General features: G+C 38.4%; 1 protein-coding gene across 1 annotated transcript in view; it reads right to left on the bottom strand.

Annotated features, from left to right (window-relative positions):
- Positions 1 to 4948: 4948 nt before the first annotated feature.
- EVI5 (ecotropic viral integration site 5) overlaps positions 4949 to 17142 on the bottom strand; it is a 69868-nt gene continuing 57674 nt past the window's right edge. Inside the window, exon 19 of the mRNA XM_010153092.1 lies at positions 4949 to 5254. Within this exon, the coding sequence (XP_010151394.1) occupies positions 4949 to 5254 (306 nt within the window). The remainder of the gene's footprint in view (positions 5255 to 17142) is intronic.

Here is a 17142-nt window from a genome sequence, read left to right as displayed (position 1 = left end):
GATGCAGATGACATCTTCAGGTTCAGAAGTGGTGAGACACTCTGTAAGAGGAGGGATTTGAAGGAGTTGACAGGTTAGCTGCTTGGTGCGTGGGGGAGGAAGAGCAGTTTCTTGTGTACGTAAAGCAGAATTGGGAGAGGGCAGCGAAGAGGGTGAATCTATGGGGAACTTGTAACATACACACTTTAGAGTGATAAAGCCCAAGAACACAGTTATCCAGAACACTGAGAAGCTGCTGGAGCTTGTAGCACTGTTAATTCTGTTGGGATGTGCCTTTAATACATTTTTTGTAAATATTTAACATACCCTGCTTAATCTAATTTTTCCCCCCCAGCATCTTGTCACCACCTTCTTTAGGTTTCTCCTTGTGGCATAAACGTGTGCTGTAAATATATGAGACGTTCATCAGTGATTCTAATAGGAATATTCTGGATCGCTGTGGAAACCAAAGTAACTTCTGCTGCTCTCAGAGCAGATTAGAAAAGTAACGATCACCCTGAGCACAAACTGCAGAGGGAAAGTGACAGCAGGCTGTGGTGTTGCAGGCTGGGATGAAGAGGGGGATTCCAGATTTGGGAACGAGTGGACCCAGAACTTACCTCCATTATGAATTATGAAAGTTGAATCAATGGGTTGCAGAATATAGACTATGCAAAATAGCCCCAGGAGTTTTCATTCTCATAGCGGGATGCTAGAGATTTCAGTCGCTTACCCAACAGTATACAATTCCAAGAGTACACCACATTGCTTTTGTTTTCCATCATTGTGAAACAGGGCATTAATTCCTGGAAATGGAAGGTGTTAAGCTGCTGAATCTTCAGCTCTGGCGGTTGTATCTTAGCCAATCAGTGTCCATGTATGCATAGGCATGCATACGTTAGCATGCTTCCTCCACTCTGAACCTGAAGCTTCATGCTGCATCGAGGTTTTGGTGAAAGTCAATTTACCATGTACTTTTCATTCCATCGTTCAGAACCTCTGGTTCTACAAACTACTGTGTTAATGTCGTTCACTGATCTTTTCGTGTGACTTGAGCTGGTTTGTAAAAAATCAAAAGCAACCAACCAAAACCTTCAGAAAATTACAAAAAAAAATATATGGGTGCAATTGGAGTGGTAAAAGTATTTCACAGAACAAAAATGAGCTTTATTAAATCCAGAAATCTCTCAGTTGACACGTATCTTTCCTCTTCCCCCCCAACATACATAGAGGCAGTAGCTGGTGCATAATTAAACATAACACTGTATTTTCCTCTTAGATTGTACTAACCTCTTTTACAGGTTGATTTTTTAAATTTTGGTCTCCCGGACTAGCCTAATGGCTTTCCTGGGGGATCTGCATTATCTTCTACTTCCCCCCCAAATTAGTTACATTATTTGGAGCTTCTACAGTAAGGGAGTTACCAGTCTAAAATGTGGGTATTTTTATGATAACCCATCTTAAGGTCATTCTGGCTTAAAATACAAACGTTGTATGAGCATCAGGTTTCACGAAGTCACTAGCATAGCCCCTGACACAGAACAGCGATTACCCTAAAAACCCCACAGAAGCACGCAGTTCCTTCTGTGTGGCAGTTCCACAAAAACACCGAGTACTGATTAAGATCAACAGTGCAAGACTAACAAAGTAGTTTTGTTAAACTTATGCAAATCCCTATGCGGATACTTCTTTTAATCACCTTCATAGAAATTTTATTTTTGTTAAAATAACATAGGAAATTGTGGATACAGTTGAAAATTTATTTTAGTGGAAAATACTACTTTGTGAGTGTGTATGCAAATGAGGCCTACATTTTGTCACAAAAAAGTGACCAACATGAACAAATAGCTGTTGAGCCGTGAACGTAATACGAGTTTTTTCAGAGATGTACTTTCTCCCAACTAATCACATTGCCCATTTTTCACAAATGTTACAAACTTCTAATACATGAAATGAAATGACAGCAGTAAAGAGGTCTAATCATAAATGCCATTGGGACCTAAAATATTCACTCCCTTAGTCTGGAGAAATAAGAAAATTTAAATATTCAGGCTTCTCTAGGTAGTGAAGACATTTGATTACCAGATTGGGAAAGCATTTTCACTACCAAACATAGAATGTAATTTACATGGAATCTCCGCATATAGCAGGGCAACCCCCTTCCCTATTCCACCCATCTTCTCAGCTGCCGCACTTGCATATTCAAGAATCGTAAAGTTTTCATGCTTACATGCTTTTTTTAACCTTATACTTCTAGCACTCACATGGGGCTCTTACAGCCCGCCTGTAAAAGCAAATCTAAGAGAATGGCAACGTTGGGTAGAAGGTCATGCAAGCGAGGTCACGGCGTGTAGCATAATTAGTATGCTTTATTTATTGACATGATAGCAAATATAGTATCTATACTGTTGATCTGACATTATTCTGGTGCAAAGTCTGTTCAAATTACAATACATAAAGCAAAAAGATCTTCATCATCTTTTGATAGATGAGTTGCAGAAAAAGCAGGTTGATTCTGAGCAGCCTCTCTTGGGTTGTCTTCCTAGGATATTCTGTGTGTAACTAAGTCTCCTGAAGCTGCAGCACATCCAGTGATTCCCCTTCATCACCAGAAGAGATGCAGTTAGCTCAATAAGGACTTTTGCTTTTCCCTTGATATTTTTATTTATGCTGTTATCCAGTATCAGTATTTATCCTATTTGATACTTCAAAACCACAGAAGTTCAGGAAATAACCCCTGCCAACTAATCTCATTTGCTATCGCTTGAACAGTAAGGCAGTTATTGCAAAATCATAACACTTCACTGTTCAAACAGACAGGATTTTTATGGCTCTCCAACTGAATTTTGCTTCTGCCACTTATCACAGACCTTTACCTTTAACAGAGACTTGCAGCTGGTATTGATGACAAGCAGCAAGACATTTGTCACCTACCCTCCTGGGTAACAATTATCCAGATGCAAACATAAGTTGCCAGATGCTCACTGGAAGGAAGAAAGAGGCAACTGTTACTCGTTAGTGAACAAAAGTGTTCCTGATATGGTTCTGCATACATGAAGTTTCCAACAGGGATCGGACTCAGTCAGCTAACCTGCCTTGGCAATTTCCACAGGCTACAACGGAACCATGTATTTACTGGTAGGCTGTGGGGAATTTTTGCAGACCTACTGAGGCAAGTTAGGGGCTACAGAACGCAGTAGCTTGGAATTTGTCACCCACCTTCTTTAAGATATAGATTGCACCTGGGAAGATACTACCCCTGACAGGCCCAAAACACACTGCTTCCATGAAGCCTTCCTTATCATACCTCAACATCTGTTACCTCCTCAGATGTGCCGTTTCCTTCTGAGGATACGTTCAAAACAGAAGGAAAAGCCTAGCAGAACTAGCAGATAAATTCAGGAGTATGCTCCCATACTCTTGCAGTTTTAAACTACACTGCTTCTCCTGGGTGGAAAGAGAACTAACTTATGCGCCATCAACACCAACCTGTGCATGGCTGCCTTTTTTTTTTTTTTTTTTAAAAAAAAAACCAGTCATAAACATTGCTAGAAGTCTTAAAGATCCTTTAATTATGTTAGATGTCAGTAATAGCTGCCATTAAGAATATTCTTGCCTAGAATGTGTCTGACAGGGCAAGTGAGTGTTTATATGACAATACTAGAATATTTTGTTCCGTTCCAGAAACTAGGACCATTTTGTTGGATGTCAATTTTCAGGGGAGTATGAGAGGAGAATGCCCAGCTCAGCTCTTGCTGCTTTGGTGAATAGCCGCTGACTGGGGACAGGACAAACAGCTTATTTCCTAGGTAGTTCTGCAATATGAAACTGTAAAAAGACTGAACGTACATGTTTGTACTTCACTCGCCATACAGTCATTAGAACTAAGAGACATAAATATTGTTTCACCTTATTTGAACTACCACTCTAATCTAGAGCCAGCAAGTAACTGTGTGGTAACCAAGGGCTGTAGCTCAAAAGTGACTAAACAGTAAATGCTGCAACCTTGTTAAATCATGAAAAATTTATTTTCATTACATATATATGAAGGTAAAAGATTTCAGTCAATAGTCTTCTGAACAAGTGTTTCTGACATGACCCTGTTAGTGTAGCTAGGCTGAAACATAAAGTTAGTGTTTTACCTTTATTTAGTAATTCATTTCTAGTGTGTATATACAGAACTCATTTTCCTGTTAGAATACCAGAGACAGTAATATTGCAACATTTACATTCCTCATATAAAATGGTGTAATGTACATTTTCAGCTTGGTGTAGATATATAAATATGTACAAAATAACATTATTGTAATTCATATATTCAGACCAGGTATTGTTTAGCAACATCAAAAGCAGATGCACATAGATTTAAGTGAAAATGGTGAAAAACACCTTTATGACATTAGTGACCATTGTTTGCATATATGAAGGAGTACAGAGAAAGGCTCCTCTTTCAAGCCTTCTGTGCGCATCCAATAACTTTAGTAAAAACAAAAGTAATCAGGAAGTATTAGATAATTATATATATATGTGTCATTATCAGATGGTTTACTCCGGTCCATCTTGATCACGAGTGGATAACAATGTAAAACATACACACATTTGTTCAGAGCATAAAATATTGCACAAGAGCAATTTCTTTTGAGGAAAATAATTCCTGTGTTTGTGAACAGCAAAAATGGTTCTTATGCATTGAAGAAATTACATATTTGCAGTTTCTAAACCAAGGAACATTCAGTAATACTGTCAGAACTGTCATGCATCGACTTCTTCCCAGCCTGTTTTATGGCAACAGTATGTCATTAACAAGATTTGGCGAAGAGAGAAGGCAGATGGACAGTACACGTATACATTTATCACAGGCCAGACCAGGTCCAAGAATTACCTAAACAAACTGTTGGATAGTTCCAATTATCTGACCAGTTCACCCTTAAAGAAATACGGAACTCCTCAGTGCCAGTCACAGTGATGATCACACAGTAGTAGAGTAAGACTCCATTCTTCTCTGCTTGGAAACCATACTGTCCGAATTCCCGGTCTGAAGGGCACTTTCCTCAGTATCACTGTCACTGCTGTCTGCAACGGCGTGATCCAAAGCTATCTGACCAGTCCTCCTGTGCAGATGAAAGTTCACCCCGCTCTCCCGTATGGAGTTAGTTATAAAATCTTCATCAGAAGAATGAAATGATTCGTCATCTCCTGTGAAATGGTTGACAATGTGAATCCCATCAAAAGTGGGTTGGTCTGAGAAGTCTCTCTGGCCTTTTAGACACTTGATCTGTTAAAACAAACAAACAAACCAAACCAGAAGCTAACAGTTAATGAGACCTTACACAGTAAACCCCCCACATTTCCAAGAAATGTCTCACTGAACTCTTACTGGATTAAATTAAATACTAGATCTAGAAGTAGCACATTTGATGATCACTTCAAAACTCAGCTACATTCAGAGCAGACTGACTTCTCACTTCTGCCTGCCCAAGCAGAGGCCTTGAAAAAACATCTTAAGTAGTACCTAGGAGTTTTCCAAAATTCTCCTTCCACTCCCAGAGTATTTCAGTTTTAAGGCTTCATAAATCAAGATACCTAGAATCACTAATCACAGATTCCTCCAGGTTACTCACGGCATCTTTAATCTCCACGAGCATGGTTTATAGTCAGTTTCCTAGAGCAGCCTATTTATTGTGACAGCACTTTTGACCTTCACATCTTACTTTTACAGCCCCATTCGTTCCCTTATCGCCTAACTTCTCACTTGAGAAAAGCTCTCCCCCAATCCCAAAGAGCCGGGTCCCAAGTGAATATTGCCAGTTTCACACAGCCACGTACAAAAAAACCCAACAGACAATATGCTTCATTCTGTCTACATGGCAAAATCAAGTGTTTTTCTATTATCTAATTCAGAACCAGTAAGATTTCACATCAAGAAGTATGAAAGAAACTTCTTTTTCTACAGCACAAATAGCTTGCAATTTCAATTTTAAGAGAACACCAAACAAAAGCTATCGTTGGATCATGGACAGATACAGTAACATTTCAATTCAAAATGCATTGTGAGGTGATAAGCTATTACAACCATGCATTCAGGCTACTCAAAAGTGAAACCTACGGCTCTGAAGTCTGGCAAGTCCCCTGGCAAAATAACTGCAACTCACAGAAGACATTCCTGAGGTTATTTTTATAGAATTTCACTTTTGCTAGGTTTTAGTAGGGTCAGTTTGACAGTCTAAGAGTATTAAGATTAAAAAAATTGTAAGGATGCAGTAAAACATTAAAAATGCATCACAGAAACTTCCTAACGTCACCTTGGAAGCTTAAAGAGGAAGATGCACCAAGTGCTATTCTGTAAGCAACTTTTCACAGTAAGAGAATATATGTAAGAGATCTGGAAAATGGAAAGAAATAGCCTGAAGAGCTTTTTTTTACACGAATCTATTTGACATTTCAGAAATCTAAAGCAATATTCACTTAGATAAATAAGAAGCGTGCGCAGGTCCTTGCTATTGACACCAATAGATGCTTTTCCTGTCCATTTGGGGAACAAGGAATTTCTGTATTTACCATGGGCTTGTGCAGAAGATGAGAATAAAAGAGGGGTTGAAAAAAAGATCAGGAGTCATAACCATGCTAGAAACCATCAGATCAGATGTTAACAGCATGCAAAAGCTCCAGCTCTTAATGTATCAAAGCATCCCTGTTAGGAATACGGGTACCTGCTGTAGATCTAAACCTCGGTTGTAACTACACGGATCAGTGTTAGTTTCTTGCATTTTCTTTACAAACACATAGGCTGCAATTGTTTCACGAGGAACTTGCTTGTGTAAAGGCAAGCAAAACAAGAGTTCCACACCTACACAACACAGTCTGTGATTTAAGCTAAATCAGCTTACACCAAATATTAGTGGACAGCAACATGGATCTGGAATAAGTAACTTTTACTACCTTATATACCTAGATACAGAAATTGTGTTATTTAGAAATATTTTCCCTAAAAATATCCTGCAATATGATCAGATTAGCTGCCACATGAAGTTTCCAAAACTACTATCAATTTTAGTCACTACGAAAATAAAGCCCAGAAAAACAAAATGAAACCCAACAATTTCTCTACCCTCACCACAGAAAAGCTCTGCTGTACCAGTGACTATGAATTTCACATTAGAGTAAGAAATTATATGCTTTTAGGTCTGGCACAGTTAAGTCATTGGTTCACCTGAAATTATAGAGCTGACCCTCAACGTTCGTTGTTTTGAATGTTCAGAAAGCCAAGCCAATGACCTCAACTGTTTTCCTGAAGACTTCAGCACATGATACCTTTAGATGAATGTATTTAGGTAACATGACAAAATCATGGCTTCACAGTTTTAGGCAGTAGCTTTTCCAAACACCAAATGAGAGTCTATGGAAAATGCTGTTGGTGAAAAAAAAAAAAAAAATCAGGAATAGACACAGCTTTTGCCAGTTCCTAAAGTGAGTCTAGGAGAACAGTGTGTTATCATTTAATATTCCAGTGAAAGGATCTGTGACCTTCCAGAAACACCACTTCTGACCTGCAGCTTTACACTTCGCTGCCGTTTTTTCCTCGAGCACACCTCATCCAAGGGGAACCAGATTGCTAGGAAGCATGAATGTACTGTAGAGAAGATACACAAGCGTACCAATGGTCACATAGTTCCATAACTCGTCTGTCTGCTTGAAAAAATGGCCATCTTGGCCAGAAGCACAGACACCGTAGCATAGAGTTTGTTTGTATTACGGGGATTGACAGGCTGGATAGCGACATTGCGGAGGAGGACGTAGAAGTCCTGGCTCACAGGAGACTAAGCAAACAGTGGTCCCTGAGCAGTGACCAAGGCTAACAGTACACTAGGCTGTATGGACATCAAGGGAACAGATTATCTGGCACCTGTTAGACTGCATCTGTCCTGTTCTGCACGTGCTTCCTCAGTGAGTTCCTTGAACTCCCTCCTTCCTCAAGATATTCATCAGTAGGTTCAGTGGAGAGGTATCAGGACAGTTAAGGGGCAGGAGCTTATGCCTTCAGATATCAAAGAACTGGTTCTTTACTAAAAGGCATAGTGGGAGAAGAGGCATTGATCCTTACACGAAACACAAGGTTGTGCCTGAATATGAAGGGAAATAATTGCTATAAGGCTAATCAAGCATTAGAACAGCTTGTTCAGAAACTGTGGACTCTGCATCCTCAGCGGGTTTATTCATGCAGCTCACAGAGCCCTAAGCAATCTGATCCGAATTCAGTGTTGATCCTGTTTTGAGCATGCAGTGGGATTAGAGCTCCCCACCCCACCCCTTCCAACCTGAAGGCGGATTACAATTCAGCCAGATGTGTGAAAAGCATGGGCAGAGGGACGCTTATTACTGTTCTTATGGCAGCCGTGTGGATTTTGAGAAATTGAACTATTTTGTACCTGCCAACATTACTTCTTCTTAAAAAATAGAAATGCTGTCATTTGAAACCAAATGCCATCACAATAAAAGTCAGTACATTAATTTATCACAAAACCTAGTCCTCAACAGAATGTTACCTTTATTTTACAATTAGAAAGCTTTCTCTTTAATCTCAATTAGAAAGCTGTCTCTTTAATCTTGAAAATACTTAAAACAAATTGTTTTTCAATTGAAAGTAGAATCTGGTTTGCATCTTTTTTTTTTTTTTAACATGAACATTGATAAAAGCAAGCAATCTTCAAGAAATTAAAATCATCTAACAGAACACACTGGGAACAGCCATCCACAATTTTCAGCTTTGTGTAGCTTTAGCGTTGAAGATATTTCAGGGGCACCTCAATCTCAGATTTGTTCAGGAACATTTCTGATTGAGCCTGAGTATCTGCAATTCTAGTTGCAGCAGAAAGGCTTTGTAAGGCTTCTCAAAGCATTTGGAACAACTTGCAGACAGCATGCACTCCAATGCTGTTAGATACCAGTGGCTAATGCCAGCTTAAGGATCTAAAATAGAGGTTTCTTAAAATTGAAAGTTCTGTACTCTCACATTACTCCATGGTCAAACAAGTGAGGGTCTGCACTTCTAATAGAAAAAGCAGTATTTTTTTCAAGATAGGAATTTAAGTGTCCTACTGGCTCAGAACAGTGGTCCATCAGCTTAATATTTTGTCTCCAATGCTGGCCATAGGATTTTCATGTTTTGTTTTTAAGGGAAAGCATGTGAATATGACCAAATTTTGCCATTCGTTCCCTTCAGAATCCCAAGCCCCCACTCACTCGTCCAGAAGTTGTTGTAGCAGATGTAAGTGCATCTTTTACTTGCTGTTTCAGCATCCATTTATAGACTGGTTGTCCATGACTGATGATTTTTTTTTTCCCCATTTGCTATCTACCTGCACAGCTTCCTGTGGCATTAAGCTCCAGAAATACCTTTATTAATTTTAAACTAATCTCCTACTTGTTTCAGAAACTGCTTTCAGAAAGTGTAGGACCAAGTAGTAAAAAGCAGTTCTGCAGGCATGATTTTGAAACTTGCATCGTTAACGCCTCCCTCAGCCTTCTAAAACAGACAGAGTCCCAGGCCCTCTGAGCATCTCACGAACAGGCAGTGCTCCAGACCACTGATCATTTTTCTTGCCCTTTGACTTTCAGACAGACCTTCTTTAAACCCTCTACATCCACCTTGAGGTGTAGTGACCAGTGCTGCACCAAGGTTTAGTAGTGGCAATATAGACCCTTTATTTTGTTTTTAATAAACTCCCTATTGATGCCCAATATCATCTTGTCTGTTTTGGCTGCTGCTGCACACTGAGCCAGTGTCAGAGGACTCTCAGCAACAACTCGAAAATATCTTTCCTGATTTGTAACTACCAGCTCAGTGTTTGCCACTGTATAGGTATGGCTTAGATTTGCAATTGATAAACTACCTTATTCACACTGAAGCTCATCTGTCACCTTTTGAAGGGAGACTTCTTCAGATTCTTACCATCAGCATTTTGTTCAAACATAGAAAAAGAGCTTAAAGTAGGAAGTAGAGCACGATGCCAAGATCTTGTGATTCATGTAGCCAAGCATATCAAAATAATAGGAAATCCAACTAAGGACTTGTTGGGGGAAGGGGAGGCAAATGGACCCAACCCAAACACCACCCCACCCCCCCCAAACCCTATGCTTATCATTCCACCTGAAGGAAAAAAAAGAACAGTCCTTTTTCTTGCAGCCATGTTGAGCAGAGTATGGACTTGCACCCCAGGGTCTGTCACTTCTTTCGTACAAAGAGCCAATATTGGCTTAAAGCCTTTCAGTCTGGGGTCTGGTCCTGCTTCATATGAAGGGAACTAGACCTCTGGCACCTCAACAAGTAACATTCAAGTGAACCTTGGCTGTTTTCTACTGCTTCAACTTTAAAAGAATCTCAAATCTGAACACATCTGTTAAAAAAACAAAAACCCAAACACCACAGGTCTGGTAAAGCCACGTTTTGCTTTCAATTCTCAAATCCAGGTCATATATTGTCTAGATGACTGCAGCTTCAAGCCAGTTTTCACTACATCACATTCACATGATCTTTAGGACATTTCAATATCCCTTCAAAAGCCAGCTGAATCAAGAAGAGAATCTTAATGTTTGCATTTATTTACCTTCTTGTGCCTAAGGAACTCAGCATTTTAAAGAAACTGTGTGTCCTACTGGTCAACAAAGGAAAAGACTTAAATTGTACATACTCTGAAACAGGTAACAATGTACTTTCACAAATTCAGAAGAGCTGAAAATAGTCTAACAATTACCCCTTGAACCTCAAAATAAACTTTCTTACCTGATGCCGACTGCCTCATCAAGTCAGGCATGAGGGAGAGACAGTAAAGAGAAATTTAGACGTTTTTGTACAATTCAAAAGTTCTTTCACGTTACATCACAGAACCATGAAATAGTTTGAAGGGTGCTAGTCAGCAGCAAGCAAGTTATATTTCTAAGCCCCTTTATTTTTTAAATAGAGAACATAGATCAAATTTTCAAGTGGACTTCATGAAAGGGTTCTACTTAAGCTCTGCGAGACATTTTTATGTTGTAACCTCTTTTTTAAAGCTAGGAATTCAGTGGTGGAAAGAATTCAAACTAAAATGTTACTTTATGTTCCCTTTAAAAGGCTTCAGTAACTAATTCTTGAAATTTACTCAATTCTGAAGTCGAAGAGTTTTAGCAAAGCTTGCCAATAAATATTCAACCTACTCACAGTAAAGACAATACACAAGCGATATCAAATTATGATAAAATATGACCACTGCCTTGGATGAATGAAATCAGGTTTGGCAGAAGACAGTACGTTACATTTTTATTTAAAGAATAAAGATACTGAATTCTCAGTGCTTTTACTTATAGCAAGAGGAATCTTAAAAAAAAAAAAAAAAAAAATCAGAGTTCCCTCTTTATTTATCTCCACCTTAGTAACAGTAGGAAGTCTTAGTAAGATTTCCTGCTTGAAAACCAAACATGATTCAAAAGGAAACTAGAATTTTGCTGAAAGTCTCATCTAACCATGTTTAGCTGAAGAGAAACAAGTCAGAAGCATCTCCAAGTACCTGTGCTGTAATTCAGAAAAACACTGTCAACTTAGTAACATGAAGAGAGATTTAGAAGTCAAAGTCTAATTACAAGTCAGTTAAAAATATCAGTTATGATCGGCTGTTATAAATCACATTTACCATGAATAAAAGCAATTTAATTTGAGTTCTTAAAAATTCCCCAAGACTAGTGGTACACAGCACCCAACGGGATCCCTTCTCATACTTAACAGTTGACTGCTACTTACTGCTGACCCTCTCCCACTGTGACGCGCTCACTCCAGTTTAAAGGTATACACCAGTACACCATCACTTCTTTAAAAAGCACCCCAGTAACTCCTTTTGGAAAAGTTCTAATCTCAGAAAAGTGAAGTAGTCGCAGCATCTCAGACTGAATTAACAGAAAATACGTTGTCATTTAGGAGGCAGCCAGCAATGCAGACTACTATTATGTCCAGGAGGTACTACAGGGCAGACATTTCTGCACACGCACGCAAAAAGAACGAACAACGTTAAGGTTGCAGGCCTTTTCGCGCCACATTTTCACTTCCACGAACACAAGCATCTCCTTACATATCTTAAGCTCTCCGAAGTCCATTTTACAATACACGGTTATACTTCCACAGTGAGCCACATTCATACTGAAACCATCGCAACGTGAACACTGCACAGATGGAGACATCATGAGCTAAACAAATAATTGCAGAACCTAATATTAGCAATCCATCACCTAAAACAACTCTTAGCAAGTTTAATGGCTGTACAGCTACAATGCAAATGGAGTTTCTAAAGCTCCCTGACAGAATCAGCTTCCCTGTATGAAAGGAACTGCTAGGCATGCATTGTGACAGACCTGTATCAGAACATTTTAATGAACACCATGGATTATTGAGCTTTTCAAAGTCTGAGATGTAAATAAAAGCTTAAGTATGGTTTAATATATCCTGCAATAAAGAAGAAGTTTAGTGCAAAACCAAACTAACTTAGAAGACATTCTTCATTTTACTCAAGCATGAGACAGTTTACTCAAACATGTGGATCATATGCAAAAGACAAAGGATAATATTTTGAGAGCCTCCTGACAACCTGTATAGCTCTCAAGATTACGTGTAAAATAAGATTACGTATAAAATAAGTCAACAACACACAGTGCATATGATAGGGCAACATTCTTTCTTTAGAAGCAGTGACACATTCTCTAACAAATGTAAAAATACATTAGAAAAGTGTTGTCATTGTAACTGTATTAGGACAAAGCTCAGAGTTGTGGCTTTTATTTCAGTGTCAGTGGATTTCCTGTTTCACTTCAGTTAACATTAAGGTTTTTTTTCTAAAGCCATAGCTATAAATGCAGCCGTAATTACAACTATTAACTTGTAAGTAACAGCCATGAGCAACGCTAGACAAGGGTCGTTCTTGGAAATACCATGGCCATATCATCATTGGGTTCTCCACTGCCATATCTATCTCTAGAGATTTCAAAACTGAATTAGAATTCATTCTGTAAACCTCAAAGTATACGCAAAGAAAAAAAAAAAAAAAAAAAAAGGGTGGGTGGGTGGGAGGTGTGGTGGAGGGAAAAAATAAAAAAGTCACAATGAACCATCTTTTCCTTTCACTGTGAGGCAGACATGGAAGAAATCTGCAACAGCCAGATATATCCTTAGTACAGAAATTCAGGAAACAGGTTAGATCTTCATTTATTGCTTTCCCACAGTGGTCTTTTGTTTATTTCTTTTTAAGATATTAAGATTAAAACTCTTCCAAAACAACTTTGAGCCTTCTCAGATTTCCTAAAGATGTTCTGCTTCAGCTTAAGATCTAACTAATTCTGAAATTGATACAACAGACAATTATGTTCTCAAATAGGAAGCATTACTATGCTGCTGTCTTTGCTGTTTCTTTCCCCAAGATTTCATTTCATGTCAAAACTCAGAAAAATTCCCAGCAAATTCACTAGATTTTGTTGAAATCAAGTTGTCCAACACATTTTAACAGGTGGTTGAGAAGTCAAGGACATAAGAGGAAAGTGAATACATTTAAAAATGCATTTTAAAAAATCTCTGGGAAAACTATTTCCAGGAAGTTTTACTACAACATTAACAAAACCACTTTTCCAACTTGTAGTTCACCTAAATTACAAATATTAAAGTTAGCCTGAAGTGTTCAGGCTAGGGGGTTAACAAAAATTTGGGGCTTAGCAGATTGGAATCACCATTACATAGCTTTATGATTTGTCTCTGCTTTTGCCTTCTCTTGCCCCCAGAAGTGATGTTTGTAAGGCAGTACTCAAGATTTTGATGAGAGTCTAATTTAACAAATCAGATTAGTTAACAGAAGTCAAGCAAACTGAAATTGCTGTTTAAAAAAATCCTGTGCATTAGGTACTGTGACTTAGGAAAGCAGGAAGTGTCTTGATCACACTTACAAATAACATGCAGTGAGAGCATTTCAAAATCTGTTTGCAAAATTGCTTCCTTTACTCAGTTGTTAATAAATCACTATTAGACATTTAATCACGGAGGATTATGTTTTTTAGGCCATACTTTTGTCTGATATCCTTCAAATGTGGAAAGTAATTTCCTTATCTAAAAAATTTTCACCCATCCTAAGTTTCAGTCAGATAAACCAAATGCTGACTTTTAGGGAGTCTAGCAATGGTCTTGGAAGTGAAGGTATTAGCTAGTCCCTGTAGGATCCTTGTAGGAGGAGCCAAGCTGTGCTCCGGCATACTCAAGACTGCCTGGGATCCACCTTAGCACATTTGGCCATTTATCTGGGACTGAGCTTAGCACTACTAAAATGGAAAACCTGCACAATCAACCATGAACCCCAGTAAGAGTTAATAATTCTAGAACAGTGCAAGTTTAGTTGCTTCTATGAAACAGTATTTCCAAAGAATATAAACTATAGTTTCCTAAAGGAATTAACTCTTTGCATGGATGAGTTCAGAGCTGTATTTGCTTTCTGCTAGCATTACCTCATCTGCTCCTCAAACAATTTTACAATGCTCATGCCAAGATAAAATTCTTAGAGGACCTGGGGAAGTATTTGGCTTCTTATTTTGAAGTGTAATAAAGTGAATCTTGGGAAAAAAAGTTCATTTGATTAGTTAGGTTTTTTAGGACATGCAGAGAGAGAAAATTCATTCTACATTATTTTCAGTTTGGTAGAATGGCTCAAAGCAGGCTGATTTATAACATAACTTCATAGTAGGAAGATTGTGTCTGTCCATATCCAGCTGTCTGGGGTCCCATATGTGTCTGAACTTCTCGATCTGCACTCTCTCAAAACAGTACAACTGTTTCTGGAGCTCAGAAATTGAATTAAATCTAATACAGTTGCAGTATGATCTATCCACTTGTTACAGCAATTGCAGCAAAACACCTCGAAACCGGCAAAAACAGAAGCTGATCAGAAGTCAGGCTAAGTATTAAACTCCAGGCTTGATAACCCTACTGTGGGCCCAAGCCAGAACCGCCGTGAATGACAATAGTATACACCTGAACAGACCTAGGCTGCTTTTTTCCATCGTACCAATATGGCTGCTATTCTTAAAAGGTAAAAACCTCCAGATTGAGGTGTGAGGTGTGGGGTTTTTTTTTTTTTTTTTTTTGTGTGTCATCTATAGTGGTATAAAAAGCAAGAGTCTTGAAGTACTACAACATTAGATGAATCTGCCCCACTCATCGTTAGCTCTTTGGAATCCAGCTCACGTATGTAATTAACAAATTCTTCTGGTAGTTCTTTAAGAACTACTAGCAAGAACTTAAGAAAACAACTACTTTTGGTTTTGAAACTTACTTTGAAAAGGCTGACCCAGAATAACACACTGGTGTAAAATCTGAAATACTGAGCTCAAATGAACTTTGCTGACCATATCACTAGACAGAGTTCAAACCACTGCAGCGTGTCATACGTGAAGCAAAAGAGCAGAAAAAAATTTCCAAGACTGAGTAATTTCAAGCTTCTGATTTTTTTAATAGTACTTAAATACTCGGCCTCTGTTTTAAACTGCCAGCTTCTGTAAGTCATATTCAGTCTTGTAGCAGTACAAAATGCTGTACAAAATCCCTACAGATGTCAGGAAGTTAAAATAAAAGTCTATGAAATAGTTTTAATGCATTAAAAGAAAGTTCACCTCCGGTTGTCATGCTACTCATTTTGTATTGCTCTGAATGCACTCTTACATTTCCTGACTTAATTTGTTCTAAAAAGTGTTTTTTCAACATGATCAGTTAGAGAGCACTTGAGCCGAAAGGAAATACGATGTTAAATACATGTCATATATCAGTTTTACCATAGACGAGTCTGGTGTATTGTAAACGTGACAAAGATTAAAACTAGCAGCAAGTGTTCAGACCAGAAGGTTTCCAGTGAATCAGAACAGGAAACCAATAAAGCGATCAATGGGAGGTCATGACTTTTTGATCACTGCACTGCATGGTTAAAGAGTCTGGTTTTGATCTAGTGCCGTGTAATCAAATTAAACTTTGAAGTTCTGCATCAAATATGCAATTGAAATAGCAAAAGCACTAAGGAAGTACCCAATTTTAAAACTATTTTCAAAAGAAATCAGTCTTTGGTAACTGTAAGTCAGATTTTATCTACTGAGGGAAGTTTTCCAAGATCAGACAAGTTTGCTGTAGTGAGATTGCATGCAATTCCAAAAACGGTTCTAAGGTGACTTAGCCCTGGGAAGTTTCTATAAATAGCTAGTTGGTAGGTGGAAGAAAAGTTCCCAGAAACTCTTCTTACAAGAAGTTCTGATGAAATTGTTTATTTGGCGTGAGGACATGGCAACAGAAATATTTTAAAACAGGAGCATGATCACACTGAATATGCTGCAATGATTATATCCAAGAACTACCTAAATCTCAATGCTCCTTCTCCCTAGAGCATGCATCTATAAATATAGAAGTTACTGAAACCTCAAGCATTAACTAGAATGTACTGGCTGATACGGAGACTGAAAACGTACCCATTAAGGGCAACAGTTACAGGAAATTATAATTTCGCACTTTTACTCTGTTATTTCAAAGCAAGAGTTAAACTCAGCATTTTTAAATGGACTAAGTAACATTTATTTTTGCCTCTGATGGCAGAAACAACTTCCATCTACGCTGGCTGAGAGCAGTAAGAGAATTTCAGTAGGGATTTCCAGCACGTTTCCACTGTTTGCCCCACATCTTCAGATAAATTTCCAAAGACATATTACAAGCTAATGTAACAGCATTCCTCTTCTGAGCTAGTTTCTCACATAGGTGGCACCAGTATATGGGTGCTAACACAAATTTGTTTGCATGGGATGACTACTCAGGTAAATTCAAGCCAGTAGAACATGAATCCATCCACCTTCAATCCCCAGAACTTGATTTATGGGCAGAAATATAAGAAAGGGAGAGGAACCAACCACCTGATGCAAACATGAGGATGGGAGTTTGTGACCAAAAATTTGTGGAATGAAGTACCAACATTATGGAATCAACCCTACCTTTTGGGGAAAGTGTATCATGTCTGTGTTAATTACACTATGAACACCCATTCAAAATTAATTGAATTAAGCAACCAATGTTCATAAAATACACAGGGATTCCACTGTGCAATCCCACTGCTGTCTGTTGATTGCTTAGTTAAG

Source organism: Eurypyga helias, unplaced genomic scaffold (assembly GCF_000690775.1).
Source record: "Eurypyga helias isolate BGI_N326 unplaced genomic scaffold, ASM69077v1 scaffold10316, whole genome shotgun sequence".
Classification (NCBI taxonomy): domain Eukaryota; kingdom Metazoa; phylum Chordata; class Aves; order Eurypygiformes; family Eurypygidae; genus Eurypyga; species Eurypyga helias.
This window is presented reverse-complemented; position numbering and strand designations above follow the sequence as displayed.